At 38.6% G+C, this 21,157-nt stretch overlaps 1 protein-coding gene and 1 long non-coding RNA gene across 8 annotated transcripts in view; both read right to left on the bottom strand.

Moving 5' to 3' along the window:
* WDR33 (WD repeat domain 33) overlaps positions 1-21,157 on the bottom strand; it is a 67,707-nt gene that overhangs the window by 12,476 nt on the left and 34,074 nt on the right. For 6 of the 7 annotated variants that reach the window (XM_035334029.1, XM_035334028.1, XM_035334030.1 and 3 more), the window contains 10 exons: positions 6,666-6,792; positions 5,455-5,609; positions 5,258-5,336; positions 4,658-4,768; positions 3,750-3,844; positions 3,521-3,529; positions 2,788-2,874; positions 2,409-2,548; positions 1,906-2,058; positions 531-1,577 (listed from right to left, as the gene is read on the bottom strand). In XM_035334029.1, the coding sequence (XP_035189920.1) occupies positions 531-1,577; positions 1,906-2,058; positions 2,409-2,548; positions 2,788-2,874; positions 3,521-3,529; positions 3,750-3,844; positions 4,658-4,768; positions 5,258-5,336; positions 5,455-5,609; positions 6,666-6,792 (2,003 nt within the window). Of the gene's footprint in view, positions 1-530; positions 1,578-1,905; positions 2,059-2,408; positions 2,549-2,787; positions 2,875-3,520; positions 3,530-3,749; positions 3,845-4,657; positions 4,769-5,257; positions 5,337-5,454; positions 5,610-6,665; positions 6,793-19,713; positions 20,124-21,157 lie in introns of those variants that run through there. The other variant, XM_035334033.1, reaches the window with a different exon arrangement.
* Positions 12,578-16,783, bottom strand: LOC118171181. Its single transcript, XR_004753091.1, has 2 exons — positions 16,427-16,783; positions 12,578-14,787 (listed from the first exon to the last, which is right to left on the bottom strand). It is a non-coding gene; the product is annotated as an uncharacterized LOC118171181 (long non-coding RNA).

Genomic DNA, 21,157 nt, shown 5'->3' with positions numbered 1-21,157 from the left:
GTTCTGCTCCTGTGCATTTAGTTTGAACTGGAAAGCTCAACCAGACCTACGCTGATTCCAGGTGTGTCAGCATCTATAGTAAATTCATCTCATAGTTTGGATAAACTACTCCGGGATAACTCTGAGTCAACAGTAATTTGTTTTAATTAACACATTTCTTATGTTCAGTTTGCTTAAATTCAACCTTTCTTAGCGCTTACCTAAATTCCTAGGAAATTCCACATTTAAGACAATTCAGAGTCCTTAAACTAAAAAATGGGGAGTTTCTCTTACATTTACATTTTTCCTAACAAATACTGATTTCTCTATCAGTATTTCTAGTAATCCCTTTTCTACCATTACCTCTGCTGTTTCCAAGCTCCATAGCTTTTTTCATCATTTTTTAGGTTCCCTTGAGGCAGATCTTGTTAAATGGATCTTGTAAATTCATTTAACCTCCAGACCCTCCGCTCCTGCTCAGCATCTGTACCACGCGACATTATCGTTCCTACACTCTGAACACTCTCCTTGTTATACAGATGGACACGTACCTGATTAAACGGGGGACGAGGCCCGTCACCCAACAGAGGCGTTTTCTGCTGCTGGAAAGGCAGAGGGCCCTGGGAAGGGTGCGGCCCCCTTGAAGGATTCGGCTGTCCCTGAGGTCCTTGCATGTTTCCTTGAGGCCCTACTAAAGAGCCTTGTGGAGGTCCCTGCTGGCCTTGTGGACCTGGTGGCCCACGCAATTCTTGTGGCGGTCCCAACATTGTACCTTGAGGCGGGGGTCCCTGTAGGCCCCTCATCTCCTGGGGACCATGTCCTAGTAAACCACTTTGCATATGGCCTCTCATTTCTTGCGGATGACCCATCATCATCCCTTGTGGAGAAGGTCCTTGGTTATCTCTGGGTCCTGGTGGACCCTGCATCCCTCTTGGATTAAGTCCCATCAGAGGCCCTTGTGATATAGGACCTTGCATCCCTTGAGATCCTGGAGCTCCTTGCATGCCATGAGGAAGAGGTCCTTGCATTCCTCGGGGACCAGGTGGCCCTTGCAATCCTTGACCACCAGGCGGACCTTGAGGACCCAAGTGACCTTGTGGGCCAGGTGGACCCTGTGGTCCCAAATGAGTCTGAGACCCAGGTAGGCCCTGTGGTCCTAAGTGGCCTTGTGGACCAGCATTACCCTGTGGACCTGGAGGCCCCATTGGCCCATGAGGACCAGGATGTCTCTGCATTCCTTGATGTCCATGTAAATCCTGAGGCCGTGGCATTCCTTGTGGAGGTCCTTGGGGGCCTGGAGGTCCTTGTGGTCCCATGAACCCTTGAGGACCTGCAGCTCCTTGATGTAATGGAGGACCCTGAGGTCCCATTTGTCCTTGGGGTCCTGGAGGTCTGAATTGTCCTTGTGGACCAGGAGGTCCCATCTGAGGCATATTCATTGGCATCTGCTGAGGTGGAAGGGGCTGCTGAAATCCTTGAGGCATCTGTGACATTGGGCCTTGCCCTGGAAAAGGCTGGGGTCCATGAAGAGAACCTCCTGGAGGTGGTGGCTGCACTTGCTCAGCTTGCTTTTGTGCAAGTCTCTCAATCTTCAATTGCTGTCCAAAAAAAAAAGAAAAAAGAGACCCAGAAAATCAACTAAGCACAGAAAAATATGAAACAACTAAAAATCAGAAGCAGCATCTCATCCTCAGGGGTTTGTAAAGATTTAGTACTTTTCTCTTAATGAACAGAAATACAACTACAGAGATCCATATACAGGTATAACTAACTGAAATGTGGAAACCTTATTGGTGGCATCATACCATCATGCACTGAATCCAATTCTCATTCAATTAGACGTATTTGAGAAAAAGTGAAAACAAGACTACAAAAGCAAGCTACACATTTTGGTGCTGAGCTCCAGTGAAGGCTTTACGTACATACCTCCAAGAGTTGTGGGTTTGTGTACTGAAGTGCTGCCATTTCCTGTTCAATCTCTGCCTGTGTCTTCTTTTTCTCTTCCAGCTTAATATCTTCCTTTCTATCATTCAGTGGCTCAGGTGGGGGAGGCAAAGGAACTTTATTCTGCATCCATGCCTATGAAGAGTAAGTAAACTTAAGATTAATACTGAGGAATGCTACACATGTAATATAACATAACACTGCACTGGGAAAAGGTATGCCGGAATGCTGAACATTATGGCTATTCAGAAGCTGAAGATTAGGTTGAATAAAACATCCATATCTTATAATTTTTTAAGGTACAGATACAGGGGATATAGCCAAATATTTTATCCTTAAATAATAATTTAACTAATGTGGTAAATTATTTTGCACTGGATGTTGATACAAGAGATGATGTCGGAAATCCAAAAACTCCAACAGCCACAAACTTTTTGAAGCTGGGATTATAAGTGGTTCCAGTGCTGTTGTTTATCAGTACTTACCTGCTGAAACTGTGCTGGTATTGGTTTTGCATAGGGCACTTTTTTCTGTGGCACCTTTTTTTGGTCCTTTTGCATTACTTCCTCCATTCCCCAATCCAGTCCTGGGATTGTCATTTCAATGTCATTGGACTCATCTTTCCCTTTAACACCAGGAAAGATAAACAGTGCAATAGAGGTTACAGAGTAATCTTGTTATTCTCCTTAAAGTTTATTTAACAAGAGACCACGAGGTTCTCAACTCTTCCTTTACATTGAAAATATGCAGTTAAGAACCTCAGAAAACAAGAGCTGTGCTACCCAATTAAGTGAAAGGAATGAAAAAGAAGTCACACAGTATCTGGATGGCTCAGGAAAATGCCTCCCTATAGCTACTACTTACCCATCTGCTCTTGCTCCATGGCTATTTTCAATTGTTCGGGTATTCCCATCCCAGGGATAACTGCTAGGCTGTTGGGTTCCAAATCATCTACAGGAAAACAATCAATATTTATCCTTGAAAAACTTTTGCTTTACCTTATAATTAAATTCTTTCAGATTCTCACATGCTTTTTCCATCGACACCATTATGCATTTCACAGATGCTGGGTCAGTTTTTAGATCTCATACATGAATTACAGATATTAGAAGAATTGACAATTCAGATTCATAAAACACCCCAAAAGAACAAAAATCATATAATTTTAAGAAAAGTGATATTTAGCGTAGGGGGTCCGAAAAGGAAATATCATCTCATAGCCATTCCCATTTTTGTTACAACAAATGCATGTAGTTTAAAATTTAAATCAGATTAAAATAATGCATTTTAATTGTCATTCCCAAACCCAGAGGGGCAAGTAATAAGAAACATTAATAAACAGATACAATCCTGGGAATTAAAAGGTTGCTGAGGCATGCTGTAGAGCTGGGCAACCCTGGGCAGCACAAAATTAGAAGAATTCTTAAGAGGGAGGAGGGTAAAATTTAAAGATTTGAGTCAAGTTGAATAATTTGAAAGGTATTCCTGGTGTAGTTCAGGACTGAGGAAAGTCTTGCAGTCACATGAAGTTTCCAAGAAGAAAAGTAATCTGGAGACAGTGCCAGAGGGAGAGCCAAACCTTCTTTCTGTGTCTTACCTCCTGGAGCTGTGGAATAAAAGACGACAAATTGTTGGAATAGTGCTTGCTGATAACACAGAAAATAAGATTATTTAAGTAAAAAAACCCTATCTTTATCTAGCTAGTCACCAATACTATACTGTTTCATCACCTTATCCAGAAGCTGCATTCTAACGTCAGCTAAGTGCCCCAGGCTTGTTCCTAACCCCAAACCCTTTTTCCTCCATGCTCATGGAAATTGCCTTACCATACTCCACACCATCCTCTGACATTCCAGGCAGCAGATTTAAGTTGTAACGATCTCTCATTTTATCTCCAGGCCGATTTCGAGTCCAAAACTTGCTGTCAAAAGGAAGTCATATGATCTCAGTAGAAAGTCAAGATATTAAGTACTTTAATGTAACTAATGCTTGCTTATTTGAATTTTAGTAACTTGAGTATACAAGGCTTCAACTTCTCCTCATCAAGCTCAGCACTGCATCTGAACATCGGCTCCGAGATTCAAACAAAAAAATCCCAACAATTACCATATTGAACTGTATAGTTACAATGCAGAAGATGCTTCAAAGCATAAGGGATGCAAGTGCAATGCAGCAGTATCACCGATATCCAGCCCATTCCAAGAACTTACCACTTGATTTACATACATTCTTCACATAAAACTAACCCTGTCAAAGCACATACCTGCACACAAAAATTCACTCTGCTTATAAAATACTCCATGTTTACAGCATATTCTACCTAAAAGATTCATAGCACAAACTACATGCCCCAAAGTACATTTGTAATGTGAAAAGACAGACATGACCAGCAGATGACCCCTAGGAAAACCACTGGAGACTGGAGTATTTCTTCACCAAAAAAAAATACTTCCTTTTTAACAAGTTTCTCAATAGATCTCAAAACTCACAAAATCCCCATACCTTTCATTCCCTTAAGGCTTCCTTAGGTGAAAGACAAGTGAGACAACACTCTACCTTTTCATGTAAAACCCATCACTGCCTTCCCACTTAAATAAGTTTCTTTCTGCTTCCCCTACTGGTTCTGTATCAAAACTGTCCTGATCTATTCTTTGCTCACCAATGTCATGCACCCTTCCAGTTTCTAAATGCACGTACATTCCCTTAGATGTTTTCTTTAAATACTTTGAAATACCTGGTGTGATCATTTGAGCCTGAACAGAGAATGTGTCCAAGGGGATGCCATGCCAAGCTCCAGATCATTCCTTCATGGGCCATTTCCATTCCACCAACCTCCTTCTCAACCCTGATGCATCAAAATCAATTGTTACACACACGAATGTCTGCTACAGATAAAATATAAAACTTCTGCTATCCAGTTGTTCCTATTCCTCTGTCCCCTACTTTGCTAAAAATTTCAGTTATTTTTCTGTTGCATTAATCCCTTGTACTCAAATGTACTTAGTAGGGAATTCAGTCACATAGGAAGTTTTTTAACTGTATATTTAAAAGCAAAATTACAACATGTCATGAGAAGCCATAAGAAACTAGGAGCTTCAATCATTCATCACCCCCTCAACAAAAGACTACTTTCCGTATGAGCTATTGTATCCTTTAAAATATAACTGCACAGAAAAAACTACAGAAATGAAGCCTATTCACAAACATCCTCAGTGACAGAGTAAAATTATACCATACACATGCATTCAAAGGTGAAAAGCATATTTTGTTTGGTATAATGGCTTGCACATCTGATCAACATCTTTTCCAATGTGCTGGTAAAAATGCCACGTACCCAACGTGCCAGAACAACAGAGAGCCATCAGACCCCCCACTGGCAAACAGTCCTTCGTGAACAGGATGCCAGGCCACAGCTGAAATACAAAATAAGCCACAATCAGAAAGTACAATGCTAGAACTCCTAATTCATGTAACTTTCATTTTTAATCCAGACTTACTAAAAAAAAATCACAAAACGTAAGAAAAGCTGACCTGTGGCCTCTTTCTTATGACCCCTGAAGACTTGAAGTTCTTCTTTTAGATTACGAATATCAAAGAGCTTGCAGAGATGGTCACGAGAAGCAGTTAGCAGCCAGTTGCCATTCAGATTCAGTTTCACCTCCATCACTGTGTTTTTATGAGCATGTCTACATGTACAGAAAGAAAAACACAGTTTGTACAGAAACCAATTTCTCAGATAAATCAAACATGATTATTTACCAGTTCCAAATATTTAGGTCAGCAATAAAGTAGTTCACAGAATCACAGAATGGCTGAGGTTGGAAGGGACCTCTGAAGATCACCTAGTCCATCCCCCCTGCAGAGCAGGATCACCTAGAGCACCTTGTGCAAGATGGCATCCAGGTGGGTTTTGATTATCTCTGGAGAAGAGACTCCACAACCTCTCTGGGCAACCTGTTGTAGTGCTCTGTCACCCTCCCAGTAAAGAAGTGCCCCCTCTTATTGAGCCGGAACCTCCTGTGCTTCAGTTTGTGCCTGTTGCCTCTCGTCCTGTCACTGGGCATAACTGGAAAGACTGGCTCCATCCTCTCGACACTCTCCCCTTAGGTATTTAAATATATGTTAATGAGATCTCCCCTCAGTCTCCTCTTCTCCAGGCTAAACAGGCCCAGTTCTCGCAGCCTGTCCTTGTGTGACAGGTGCTCCAGTCCTCTCATCAATCCTCTTAGGAGCCCTCCTCCAAACTCTCTCCGGTACTTCTATGTCCCTCTGGTACTGGGGAGCCCAGAACTGGGCACACTTAGTTCAGGCTACTAAACCAGAATACTACAGCTTTCTGTGCAAAGGCCCCTGGGCCTTGATATTGTTTCTTTGTATTTCAGAGTAATTGGTAGTGCTCATTGAAACAGAATTCAGTTACTGTTCATGTTTTTACTTCAGCATAAGAAATTTTGATCTGCCAGTTAAACACATATTTCATTTGTTTTCCAAATGAGAACTGTGTGACTAGGAAATCTATGAATAAGGACAAAGTTAATTTAAAGAAGGAACATTTAAGTCACAATTTTCAGAGTTCAGACTTGATCTGATCTCTAGATTTTCTGGCACAGCTAAAGCACTAGCTTTCTGTTTGAAGAAATTGTGTATGGCTGAAAAGATGAGGCAAAAAGCTAAAAAGAGATAGTGGTTTTATGAAGATAGCTTGTACTTGAGCAAAGCAAAGTCTGTGGACATGAACTTACAGAGTGGCAAGGCTCTGGCCAGTCTTTGGATCCCAGAACTTGATCGGCTGTTGGCTATCTTTACTTCCTGATACAACTAAACCCTTTGTTGGATGCCAGTCAACACATTTCACATCTGCTCCATGTCCTGTTAATAATATAAAAGCCGTTCATTTAGAAATTTAACTGAATTTGAAAAGACACCAAAAATTAAGGGATTACTTAATATAACTAATGTAAAACTAAACAAAAAAAATCACAGCACAGTTCACAAAACACAAAATCAAACTAAACTCTCCCAGGATAGTTAAGTAGCACTAATCACTGGGAGCATCTTCTCAGATTACAGCTCATGAACCAAGCTCACTTCAACATAAACATTCTCTATGATATTTCTGCTGAAGCTGGTACTTCTTTTTTGGGGGGGCGGGGGAGGGCTTTGGCCCCATACTATTACACAGTACTTTAAACACAAGCTGAAGAAGCATTTCCATAGAGGCGTTAAAGGAAAATAGACTGTGACACTTCACTTTCTGTAAAGTACTGTAGAAATGAAAGACAAATATGCATTTGTTCCCATCCTATCAGTACTACTCTTTTGTCATTCTGTCAGAAAATAAGTAAAGAAATTAAATCATGGATCTGAAAACTAAATTAGCACGTGATGAAAAGAAGTCTTACGAGATGTAACCTGTTACCAGGCCAAAAGGATTCAGGTTTTTCTAACAGTAAAGAGTTAGGAGAGAAAAACCCTCATGATATCATTTCAGTTTAAACTGACTGACTGACCTTGCCAGAGAATCTGTGCTGCTCAGGTGATATAAAATCTGTCAAGAAGAAACGCTTATTACTGCTACACAATAAAATGAGGAGGTTTCTGAGCTGGAATATAGGAATTTACACAAGAAATTATGAATGATAATTTATTTCTCTAGTATCTCTCCATGCCATCCCACTTCAAGAGAAAGCCAACAGCAACAGTCAATGCCAGAAAATGAGGCAGCATGCAATAACTAAAGAAAAAAGCAAGATGAGAAAAGAAGGGCTGTCTGTAACAAAGAGGCGCTAAAGTCATAAAATGGTATGGAAAAATGGTAGCATGTTGCATCAAAGCCAAACAGGTCCTATCAGACAGTTCTTCCAGGTACTGGGTGGAACATGAAACTTGAAGCAGCACAAGTTTACTTAATAGTGGTCTCAACTCAACAAAACATTAGAAATTAATGACTTGAAATTTTCCTGAAGGCACAGGAAAATCCAATTAGGAAAAGCATTATACTTCTATCTTACGAGTAAAATTTAAACACCCAAAGCACACTTTCCATCAAGTGAGTGCAACTTCTTGACCCAAGAAGAAATGAATACAACTTTGGTGAACGTACAGGTAACAACTTCAAGGATTGGATGGATTGAAAGTATGGGCGAAGGAAGCCAATTCTCCTCCCCCAGTCACAGAAGGCAGAATTGGCCTCAGAACACACATGGCCTCAGGGAAGAGCAGGATCCTCAAGCTGCAAAGACTATACATGTGCTGGTCTTTCCTACCAACACAGAGGCACTCCGAGAGCTATTGTTTCTTCTCTCTCTCTGGTTCTTCTGATGCAGAAAGTACTAGAAGGTACTGTCTGCCTGGATTTGCTCCAGCTGAGTCCATTTCAAATGAAACAGGAAGCCGAAGGCTGAGCAAGTCTTGCTTCTGCGTGTTTATCTGGGAGGAGCAATTCTGCCAGTAGTAAGAAAGAACTTTCCCTCAATAGTGAAAAGCAAATTCATGCTTGCAAGTTTTCAGCTGACAATATTCTGTAGCTACCTGTTATCCTGCAGTCCCCGGAAAGACAGCAAGGGCAGCAACAGAAATGTTCTATTACGGTTTATAACTGTCTGAACCATATGAAAATATGTTCAGACTAGAATACTCTAGTAATATCATAGATACGAAGAAAAAAAGCCAGCAAAAAAAATAAAATAACTACCCACAAGGACGTGAATTACATTGGCCTTGCTGCTCCTGAAATAAAGAGACTTAGTAATGGAACAATGCTTAGAGACAAAGAGCTACTCTCTGCTTGGTGAGATTGCATCTGGAAAATGAGTGATGCTGGCAAAAGGCCATCTCTGGATAAAAGCTCACCCTGTGCAATGCCTGCTTTAGGCTTTTCTTTGCAGATCTAACATGAGTTAAGCTAACCCAAATACATATCCCAGGGAAAGAAAGGCTCAGACTGAGCCTTCAAGTTCAAGTTCAGAGCCACTCTTTGAAACAGAGCAACTGATGCACCCATCCTGTAAAGAGTTTCCAAAGGGAGTGATGATGATGGGCAGTACAGGAGTGGTGAGCTTCTTGGAAGCTAGATTGGACAGTTACTGCATATCAGCTCCAAACCACAGAGTTAAAAGGTAGTAACAAAATGCCAAGACACTTAGAACCTCTAACCAGAGCAGCTAAATCAATAGGTACTGATCAGCAAGATTTAACCACCAGCAGCTTTTGAAAATTGACCGCAGCGATCAGAAGGAACTAAGTGGATCACTTGTGGAAAAACACAGCCATGTAAAGACAGGTAACCAAAATTTTCTAGAGAGATTAATCTTTCACCCAGCCGGCTTTGTACTACAGCAGTAGTAGGGAAAGCATGGGACCTCCTTTTTTTAGCTAATCACAATGATCTATCCTGCCCACAAGAGAGGCATCTTATAGACCAAGTCCTGCCCTAAGTGGGATCACCATACAGACGTAGCTCCAGGTCCCTAATGGAACGAAGCCATAGAACTATATTGCTTTTCCTTCCTTCTGCTGATAGGAGACCTACATACTGCTATGACGACACAGATGATACAGAAGACTCATATAAAATACAATTGAGGCGAAAAAGGAGCCTAGGAGATTTTACTATTTTTTTTCCAGTTCTTAGTTCTAGGCTAAGAGCAGGGAGCCAGACTCACCGGTGGTACAGAATCCCTGCCACCAAGCACCATGCTCAGAAAAAAGCATGCAAACCCTGTCGTTTGCATTCCTTATTTGCTGGCTCTCACAGTTGGCTCTGTAACTCCAGCAGCTGCACAGACATCTCTGACCCAGCAGAGCCAATGGGCCAGGATAGGAACTGCACCGTCTGAACAGCGCTTCCCCCACCTGTACCAGGGATGCCTGCCAGACCATTTTCCTGTCTTGCAGGGATGCTCAAAGGACAAACGAATTGACGTGTGGGAACTGTTTATAAATCATGATAATTTTATAAACAATTGAAAGAGGAAGACTGAAGATAAAGATTTTTGATAAATTGAACTCATTTAAAATCATGCTGAGAACATCTGAGCCCAAAACAATATACTTACATATGTCAGTTTTAGGGTACTAAAGCTACCCAAAATCTTAAATTTTGCGGGGAAAAAAAAATCAATGAAAACCAATGCATTAAAAAATTCATATATGAAAGAATTTTCTCTAATATTTTTTCATATACATACGTTTCTGAAGAAAATAACTATAGTCACAATCCAGTTAGATAATTAAAATACTGTTTGTTAACGCTTCTAGCCAACTTATTTGAAGAATTGTTCTTTAAACACTGAGCAGACATTCTGGCTGGTACAAAAAGAGAATCAAGCTGTGACGAGATCATGTGTAGTAGTTTTGATCAAATCCAGTAGGACACCAGTATGAAAAAGTGCACAGAAATTTAAGACCTTATTTTGGTCCCTCAACCTATTTTCTGCATGTATGACTTAGTGAATTTTCTATATAGTATTAAAAAAAACACTGCTGCAGATCACTGTCTTTATCAGCGTGTAAACAGATCTATATATTTTACAATACATCTGCGTATAGATACCACATTTAATGGTGTAGCTCATCTTGTTCCTTTACCTCCTTTCCCCTAGGAGTGAGCCCCGTTTCAAAGGCACGTAAATGTGCAAGCGGATGTTACAGATGGTAGTGTAGGATTTCTAGATCCTTCTCAGCAATGTTTTGGAAGTTTATACACATACTGAGGTGACACTACTTAGAGCATCTTCCTGTACTTTTGTAACATTCACATTCAAACACAGATGAAAATTTCTAACAGCATATATTTTAAAGAATGAACGTAGGCATTTAACTGCAACAATGCTGTTTCTTTCTTCCTTAGAACTTAAATAAAACAGAGCTCATCGTTCTCTTAGGCTATTTTAAATGGAGGGTGAATAGTGCTGCGTACCCTTCACTTGAATTAGTCAGACTTGAAGTTTTTTCCCCACCACACATTAGCGCTCCCCTTCCTGTAATGCGTATCCTGAAAGAATAAGACACCCCTCAGAGGATCAGGCCCTTTGTATGGGACTATTTGTATGGGACTATTTCCAGGGCATCCACAACAGAGCGCAATAGAAACGAGACCATCTGCAAATCAAAGACAACTGAAAACAGTCATGTCAACAGAAAGATGTTCTGTTCTAAGGGATAATTCCCTTAGACTTTGTTAGTTGCTTCCAGACCGCTATCAAATTAGATTATTCTGCTTATTCCATTCTTATAGAAGGTTTTTTACATTGCATCAGGCAGTTATCCATTAACCCAGCGACTCCCTGCTTCCACGCACATCCCACTTAGGACCTGAACACCACTTAGCTATCAGACATGAGAATACTGCTCTTAAGTACCGTTTAGCTATCACTGACCAGGTTAGCAATAAGGGTAAGGATACTTTAATTCTAGGAACTTCTGTTCTTTGTCCCATCACGTTATGAGAACTACGCACCCCCTGAAAGCTGCCCTATGAGCAAGGTGACTTCCTGCTCTCCGCTCCAGATAGGAATCCTGCAGAAACCCTCTCCATACACAGTATGCTTTCTCTTTTTAGCATAATGTGGGAGTTTGATGGATAAGAAATTAAACGAAAGGGTCCTTTCAGCCTGCAACAATAATGCCTCAAACTACTTTTAGATCTGTGTTCCCTAAAGTTAAGTTTTCTTTTCTGAAGAAGGAATCTGCTCACAGAATCTTTCTCTAGGTCTCTACCAGGTTATAAAAATGGTATCTGGAGAGACTGACAGAGCTTTAATCTACCCATAGGGAATGTCTCCTGTATCACCAATATTTCTGTAGACTAGCAGCCAAAAGGACATAATCAAGTCTTGCTCACGAAGCCCGTTTTTACAGTTCTCTTTTTCCAGACAAAAGTTGTTTAGAACAGGGTAACTTTTTGTTTTTTAAATCAGCTGTGAAATCAGAAAATAAAAAAATATTGGTAAGCTCTAACGAAACAGGTGTGAGTAAACAACAGATTTCCCAGTTCGACCCTACTGAACAGGTAATCAGACTCAAATACGAGAAGTCAAAAAGCCCCCAAAATGCAGTTCTGTAAATGAGTTCAGAATTTGTATGTGCTAGTGTATGTGCAACAGGACTTAACACCACTTGGTGAAGAGTCTGAATTCTGCAAAAACCTACAACAGTTAGCAAGAAAGAGCTTGTACATAATGCTAGTTATGTGCTCACATAGTGGCAAATGCACCGGAAAAAATCCTGAAACCATCTTACATTAAATGCAATTACCAGTAACGGCATGCAGGAATCTGAATTCTTTGTATCAGATGAAATTCAATTACAATGTCTTAAGTAGGGATTTAGACAGAGGGAGTAAAAACATTTAGGTCCCAGTATATATGGAAACTGGGTCATGCAGGGTTCAGTCTTCAAATAAGGGACTACTCACATGTTAAAGGGAATGTTTAAATTCTTCAGTGAAGGCAGAATGCTGAGCAACTTCCAAAGCTGAAATACTTTGCTTTGACCAGAAACAAAAATTATGCAATTGAAAATGTCTATTTTAGGTCTAGGGGGGAAGGCAGGGACTGTGTGTTTTTTTCCTAATTCATTGAATACACTTACAGTAGAATCTACAATTATTATAGAGACACCTTTCCTTTTAAAGGGATTTGCCTTTTTTAAAAATTTTCTGAATTTATTTTTGAGCATTACCACATCTACACTCAATCAGGTCACTTCCTGTGTATGTTGCAAAACACATGGAGACAAAATAAGCTTGAGAACAGGTTGGGCAGTATCTCTGGAAGTAACGGGAAGAGCATCTGTAACACACAAAGAGCTGTTTAACATTCTCGTAGCAGTGAGGACTACATGACAGCCCATGAAGTATGCGTGTTTTACAATTTCTAATCATAAGACATAGTTAAGTTTTATGCAGATTTATCACAGTTATTATCAGCAAGTTGTTTTAGTATGCAAAAATATAACATTTTCATTAATTTTAATTGGTGTTCAGATTTTCAGCTTACCACTATTTTTATGCACTTAGTCAAAAAAATCATGCATAACATTAAGTGGATCTCTGTCACAGAGTTCACCTACGTGATGATGCTTTGAAATGCAGCACAATGCTTAGTGGAGTGCAACAGTCATTATTACTAATAGAGAAGTCATCATCAGTTTTAAATAGGAAGCAGCCAGGAAGCTCAGCGCTAGCTTAAAAGAAATTATAGGAGAAATAGGACAGAGTATAAAAGGGAAAGATGCACCAAATGACAACTGTCTGACACCTTATTCAATAAATATGTTAGTGTGGACAAAGACAGGTTTTTCAACAGCGTTAGAGTTAAAATATTTATGAAAAAGCAGATTGGATTTTACTTCACGCTTAGGCACACTTGTCTGGGAAAATTCCCATGACATTTCTTGCAATTCCTTTCCAGTTACTCATCAGAGAATCAATAGGGCTTCTTTAAAATTAAAAAGATAGGATAGTATTTATTTTTTTCTGGGTACTGTATCTGTAAAGTAGCTAGGACAGGATGTTTTCTGTTCAAAAATTAGCCAGCCTACTTCAAAAGCAGCAACACACTTGCTTTTCATTGACAGAAAGCATTTATTTATAACAGTATTTACATTTAATGATATTAAAAATAAATGTACAGGAGACATTTAAAAATGAACAGTAATTTTAAGAAAAATTCTCATCCTTCATAACATAATCAGCTCACAGGAGCCAAAAAAACACTTCCTCACAGAGAAACTGTCCCACAGTTTTATACTGTTTGTTTTCTGGCACCTTCCTTTCAAGTACCTGCTACTAGCCACTGGATCTGAAATAGTTTGCACAGCATCTCATGAGTGTTTGCAGTCTGAAGCCATCAGACAAAATGGCTCTCTAGTTTAATACTGCATTGCAATTACTACATCATGCCATGCAGAAATCACGCGAGTGTAACAGTGTCTAGGAATAGAACAACTGGCAGTCCCCCTAGGGTAGAAAAAGTGTAAACTTGAAAGATAAAAAAAATGAATGATTTTGTTCATCGTTAGTCCACAGTTTCCACAGATTTCTGTTTTTAGATCTGGGCATAAAACAAATTTGCTGGGCAGCATGTTTTTTCTTGTTGCAAAAACAGAACCAAACGTATCCCAGAAAAGTGTGAGCTTTCCCATTAAAATGTTCCTAGTGAAGTCCTCCAGACATAAACTAAACAGGTGTTTTTGGAGTACGCTGATAGTGGGAACTAACCACCAAATTCAAAAAAAAAAAACATGAAGCAACATCACAAGTCTGATTAGAACGTCAAATAATTTGAAGCTGCATGAGTTTACCTCAAAAGTAACTACTCAACTGTTGTTCAGTCAGAACATGCACTTACAAAAAAGGGGAATGTACTAAAAACTGATGCCTAATAAGTGAGGTAAATTTAAAATGCACTGGTCCAACAGTAGCTGCAATGTTGTTTTTCTGTTTATTTCTTTTTAAATGCATAATTAAGACACTTGCTCATCACTTAAGAATGTTTACCCACTTGCTGCCATCAATGTGTCAAAATCCCCAGCCTTTCCATCTGCTTGTCAAGGCTTTGCCTGTTACACCTAACCTGTGTTAAACACACCACTAAGGGAAGTCTGAGATTTTTAGTAGAAGTAACACAAAGAAGGAATGCCAAAAAAAACAACATTGATTTAGACAAAATTGTAAGTTAACTTGAACTGGACTTTGCACGGTAAAACCTAACAAAGAAAGGCAGAGATGCCAACAGGAAGAAATGGGATAACACGATCCAAAGAGTACTTAAATAATTCTACTACATAAAAATCAGGAGAAAAAAAGGGAGAACATAAAAGACCACATAGGTGGTTATGAGACAGAAAGGCCAAGGGGACCTATCAATTTAAATAGGGTTGCAAACAGCATTGAAAGTTCCTACTTTAAATCCCATTGAGAGAAGATATATTACCAACTCTCCCCTCTGCTAGGAAGATTACTTTTAGAGACAGTGATGATCATCTGGGCAGTCACAGAAGAGGAATGCTTGTTCAGGTAGCTTTTCCTTTTCACTTTAAGGAACAGCATATAGATAAAAACCTTTTTTGTGGCCAACCAAAAAAAAACAAACAGGTAAGCTACTTTTGAAAGCCACTTTACTAATATAGAACATCCCATAGGTATGAGACCTTTGTAATTTTATGCAAAGAAATAATGATTTTAGGTAAAAAGAAGTTAGGGAAAGTATCTTCTTTGGTTCTAGGACAAATACCCCAAGAGCAACTGCTGTCAGTAATAAGTGAACAGCTGACCCAGGGGTAAGGTGGGGGGGGCAACAGAAGGATGGTCAAATTTGGTGTAGTCTCTAGGAAAGGATTCACTGGTTTCAGCCAGAAATCCAGGCAATTAGCAAGTACAAGAGATTCAAGAAGGGATACACAGAGATCGTTTAAACTGCTCTTTGCACTCTACACTAGCACCAAGACTGAGCAAACTAGGAAGCAGCAGGTCTACTGAAGTAAACTGGCGGCAGAAAGCATTGCACGTGATGTTGGCCTGAGTTAAAAGCACTATTCTTTCTATACAGAAAAAAAGCTGAATAGATTGGAGAATTCTCATCTCAAGGGCAAGGGACCAATTTTTAATCAACCAAAAAAATGAAAGGGCTGTAAATTATGAAGTGAGACAAACACTCAAAACGGGTAGTGTACCAGCAACAAAAATTAGAAAAAAATGTCATGTAAATATACAGTGACTTACAAACATGTCTGATCTTGGGGGCTCATGAAGAGAAACAAGGAGAGTAACACGGAGAAAAAAAAAAACAAAAACATTTTCACTGCAAAAATGTAATTAAAATGTTGGAGAAAAAATATTTGAATAGTGTTGTATAAACTTGATAGAGCTAATAGCTTCCACTGAAATTCCAAGCAGCAAAGAAAAAGCTGAGCTCACAAGAGATAGAAACAAGGAATGTTTCATCATTGTCTTGCTTCGATTTTCTGCACTATCGATGCCCTTACTTTCTCTTATTTTGCTGAGCTTTCCTGTATCACCACTACGTCTGTGGACTCAGTTCTCTTTCCAACCCCCTATTAGTTTTGAAATCTTTTGCAAAATCTTTTCCTCTTTCAGATTTAAAAATTATACTTAAGTCCCCGTTTAAGCAGGGGAACCCAAAACTTATCTTCTAAAAATAGGTCCCCTAATGAAGCAACTGCTGTGTAGAGATTGTGGCTGTATAAATATAAATGAGGCTCTATAAAACACCATGCATACCCATGTACCACTTGAAATTCCACAAGCACATGAATGGATCAAACAGTAAAACTCTTTGCGTGTCATGGTGCTGAAAACTTACCAGGGATTTTGCATGGTAAAACCTAACAAAGAAAGGCAGAGATGCCAACAGGAAGAAATGGGATAACACGATCCAAAGAGTACTTAAATAATTCTACTACATAAAAATCAGGAGGAAAAAAAGGGAGAACATAAAAGACCACATAGGTGGTTATGAGACAGAAAGGCCAAGGGGACCTATCAATTTAAATAGGGTTGCAAACAGCATTGAAAACAATTGGTGGAAAATGCTGTTTTCAGCTCCATTTACTGACATCGGAAGCAACGTGAACAAAATCAGAGGGATTTGATCTTAAGTGCAGGGGAAAAAAAAAAAAAAAAAAAAAAAAAGCTTTTCTTTATGTAAAAAGAAAACCACAGGTGTGAAACAGATTGCCTATGATATCATATTAAGAGACTGTTCTTTCAAGATTGGAATACAGGATACAGCAATTAAACAAGCCCTACCACACTGTATTAAATACAGATGGATTGGATGCTTCTCTGAATCCTACATTTCTTGAAATGACTACAGGTTAGATTTTATTTTTTAAACAAATTCCTTCATATAAATATTTCATATAATATTATAATTCTTTCATATAAATAACACTAAAAAAGACATTTGTTTTGCAACCAGCATTAAGTGTGTTGTTTCCCTCTGTAATGCAGTCTGTGACTGCATCTGTATTTGAATCTAGAGGGGCATGCACATAGTAGAATGTTAAAAAGCTCCAAAAAAGCATAGGAAGAATGATGTGGAGGTTTGCAGGAAAGTATCATGAAAACAATTACACATATATAAAAAGGGGATACTTTTGTGAATTAAGCAGAAAAGCCTTCAATTCAAAAGCCACATCTACAGCTTGGGCAAATAACTCAAGATGTTATTGTATGCTCCTCCATGGAAGCACCAGAAACATTGAAACATTGCCTTGATCTTTTTTTTTCTTTAAAAAAAGGCAGGGAAGAAATTAAATAATTATACAAAATATGCAAAGCCAAATGATGTGGACAAAAAGAAGAATCCAGGACAAAGAATGTCCATCTATTTTTAAGCACATGCATAGGAGAAAAGGAACAGATTACCTCCTCATCAATGCTGAGGAAAAAAGAAAACTTTTTTTTCTGTAACATTTATCTTGCCTGCAGATTTTTAATTCATTCGTCATTGTGACAAGAACAGGACAGAAGCAGTCATATTAGTACTAGAGATTTTTATTATTCCTGTTCTGGAAATAAAAGTTGAAAATATAAACAAGTTATCTATGGGACACGATTATTTTTCTGTTTTTAGAGCAGCATGTTATATGAAGACACTACCACAAAAGGTATCTGCTAGACCTCAACCACGCAAAAGCCAACAACAGATGTGTTCAAAAAAAAGTGGGCTCAAACCACCAAAAGAAAATGCCAAGTAGATAATCAGTTTAAAATAAAAGGCTAAACGTAACAAGTGCTTACTGCATGGATGTGATTCAGAAAGAATTCCTTTCCTAAGGAATCTAAGTTACTCTCAATGTTTTTTGTAGCAGTTTTTGAAGTTTTTTTTTTTTTTTAAAAAATCTTACACGAAGAATGAGAGAGGAAATATAAAATACCTCTTTCCAGACTCAGGAATGTACAAACCAGTCCAAATAATAACAATGAACTGGGACCATATACGAAAGTACAGACAGAAGGCAGAAGCAAAAGGGCAGTACATTTGGAAAAAATGGGACACATCTGCAAAACAAAAGAAGGAACAAAGTATGCAGGTTAAGAATATAAATAGTGAGGGAAAACTCGTCACCAGGAAAAGATTGCTAGCCTGACCTTTGAATGGAACTGATCTGTGCTCTTCAAATAAAAAACATTTTACAGTACTGTCTGTGCTGTGCACAAATAATCAGGCTGCAGAATAGAAAAGTGCAGTATTTCTCTTTTAGGAAGCTGGACTTTAGATATCTTCTGTAAAATAAAGTTATTGATAGAGTTAGTGACTCTACAAGAAATAGTTAAGTCTCATCTTCAGTTACACAGATAATTCTCCATACATAGTCCCATTCAAATGCTAACAGAAGTAGAGACAAAAAAAAAGATCACATGGAAGACAGTATCATTTTTGTTTTTGAAGAGGCTATATTAAAGCATGACATTGATAATGAAGTAACCACTGAGGAAACTGAAAGAGGTATTTTTTTGACAAAATGATGCAAAAAACATGACAGTTCTGCCAAGTTCACATTTTGATTTTTAATATATTGGTTAATACAACAACCCTCGACTTGGGAGCATCAAAGAGCATTTTAACCTTAAGAAGTTAGTAAAAAAAAAAAAAAAAAAGGAAGCTTTAGCAGGTATAATCCCATGTCAGCAGTTTATTTTCAGTGCAAGTTAAAATACAGTTATTGCTTTAATACACAGAATACACCTTCATTAGACTAGCCTCTGGTTTTGGATCACATAGTCCCTTGTGCATTACCTGCTGCTAGATGCAGTGTTACAAGTGTCAACGTGTCATGAACATGGTGACTGCGACACAAGCACTACAGTGGAGGAAAAGGCACAGCAGGTTTGGAAATACCTGGCTTTAAGGATGTTTCTTCACCTACTGGAGACTGGCTTTTAATTATTTGTATGCCTTCAGCAGTATCCTAACCTCCCCAAGACAGCACAACAGTGAGGCTGTTTGTGCCTCTGCATCAGTGCATCTTTCACACGAGGAAACACGGGGGGCTAACTTTTTACAGGGAGACACGTGATGCACGACAAATGCATCCTATGGCAAAATGAGCAGCAAAAAACGTTATTCCTGCTACTGTGTGCAAACAAGTAGACTTTAAATAAAAGCCTGACATACCTCGTATAGTTTTATGAAGAGATTTTTATTCTAAGTGAATGAAAATAAACTTTTTTTGAGGGACAGATGTCCTACATGATTAATACAATTTACCACCTTCCACTACCAGTGAATTTATTCAGAGTGGTTGGAACCGGAATTGCATTCACCTGACATCTGATCAGTAGAGCATATTCCTTAAATCAGCAGGATTAGCAGCTGCTACCACACAGATGGCCAATTCACAATAATTGTCACTAGAGAGCACAGACTATAATAAATTGAAAACATTAATTTGCTTTTCACTCCTATGCATGAATCCTCTTGTCTGTGCAAGGATTGCAAAGAGTAGACATGGCAGGAAAAATATTCTGATGCTCTTCATGCCTACTAAATTCAACATTAATTTCTAAGATTACTAATAGTGGACTTTCCTAACATTAAACTCTAATAAAAACTCCCCAAATTGCTCATTTTCAGATATGTCTACTAAACTGTTTTTGTTAGATAGCTGTAATATGCACAGATTTAAGAAACCTTCCTAAGCATTTAAGGAAACCTGCTTAATGCTTACTCCTTACTTGCATTTTGACATCTTGAAAAAAAAAATCGAATACAATAATTTGTTCCGTAACACATTTCATAATAGGCTCAAAATAACTTCTAGTATTTCTAGAAAATAATTTCTATGGAGTAAAATATTATTATTAGAACCTTCTTTAAGTTTCAGCAAAGTGCTATGGCTTGCTAGATGCTCCAGTGATGATACCTGATAGGATGCAGTTCTGCAGACACCAGTGCAAGTTCGACCATCATGCAGAACAGAGATTTAATTACCAGTACTTCCATCTAGACTTACTGGGCACAGAGATCATCATGATGAAAATGTAGACTGAAACATATACAGTTAAGTGCTCTTAGGAAGGAAGACTGTGTATTTCTTGAAGAATTCCTTGATGCAGGAAAAATAAAATGGTAGTTGGAGAGAAGCATACAGCATGTGAAGAAGCCTTTGAGCAAGCAGGATTTTTTTGGAGACAGGAAGCAGCATATCTACATATCTAAGTTACATATCTACAAAAATGGCAGGACAGCGCCTGCTATTTAAAGCCTCTACTGTTCCAATTTTTCTAGTGTGAACACAAATTCTAAGTTTAACATTAGCATTCAAAATTCTGATTATGTTTTTATAAGTGCCTGGTTTTAAATCATCAGAAAGTTTAACACATACTACATAAATGCTTACATAGATGATAGGAATTATATTTTTTTCTCCATTTCTTTGGAAGCAAATAATATTCCTGGTAAGTTTTGAATGGTGTGAAAGAGAACCTACCTTTGCCCAGAGATCTCCAGACTACAACTGTGGAGCATAAATCAATCTAACGTAATTAAAATGGTGTCTGAGCAAATTTAGCTTTTTATTTTCCTAGTCTTGATACCACATGCTTACTTTCAAGTCTCTGGAGAACACAGACTTCCGAGTGGAGAAAGTGACCTACAGAAATGCACATTCATTGACATTATTGATACTCCTAACCACTAGAACAAGAAATAGCAAACTAATAACGATTATGGGACTATACGCATTGTTAGAGAGAACACCTTATACATTCATCTTAAGTAGGTGCAGTTCCTGCTAGCAAAGCAAGATGTAATTGTTGCAGTGAAAGTTTAAGATCACAGAGTGAGATCTGCTGGAAAAAGACAACACCTGATGATTACCAGCTATGTCAGCTGACCTAAAATGAAGCAAGCTAGAGTCCGTAGGACAGGTATGGATTTTTTTTTCCCATTTTTATTTTAATCTTTTTTTCCAACTACACCAACTGGTCTAATTTAAAGCATTATTTCTGCCTATGCATCCTGTATGAGTAAGACAAGAAGGCAGGCCTAAAGAAAAAGGCAGGATTCTTATTGACCAGGCCCAAACAGCCAGCAGTAACACACAACATACCAAACAGCAGACCGTGCCAATCTTCAGAAAATAGAATCATCACGTACTATGCTGTATACAAATGTGTCTGGTAGCTGCCCATGGATTATCTGATGTGCAACTGTTTGTCAGTAATTACAATTCAGAAGGAAGAATTACATCTACAGATTTT

The sequence above is a fragment of the Oxyura jamaicensis genome, chromosome 9 (genome assembly GCF_011077185.1).
Source record: "Oxyura jamaicensis isolate SHBP4307 breed ruddy duck chromosome 9, BPBGC_Ojam_1.0, whole genome shotgun sequence".
Classification (NCBI taxonomy): domain Eukaryota; kingdom Metazoa; phylum Chordata; class Aves; order Anseriformes; family Anatidae; genus Oxyura; species Oxyura jamaicensis.
Note: the sequence above shows the minus strand (reverse complement) of the source record. Positions and strands in the feature narration are given on the sequence as shown.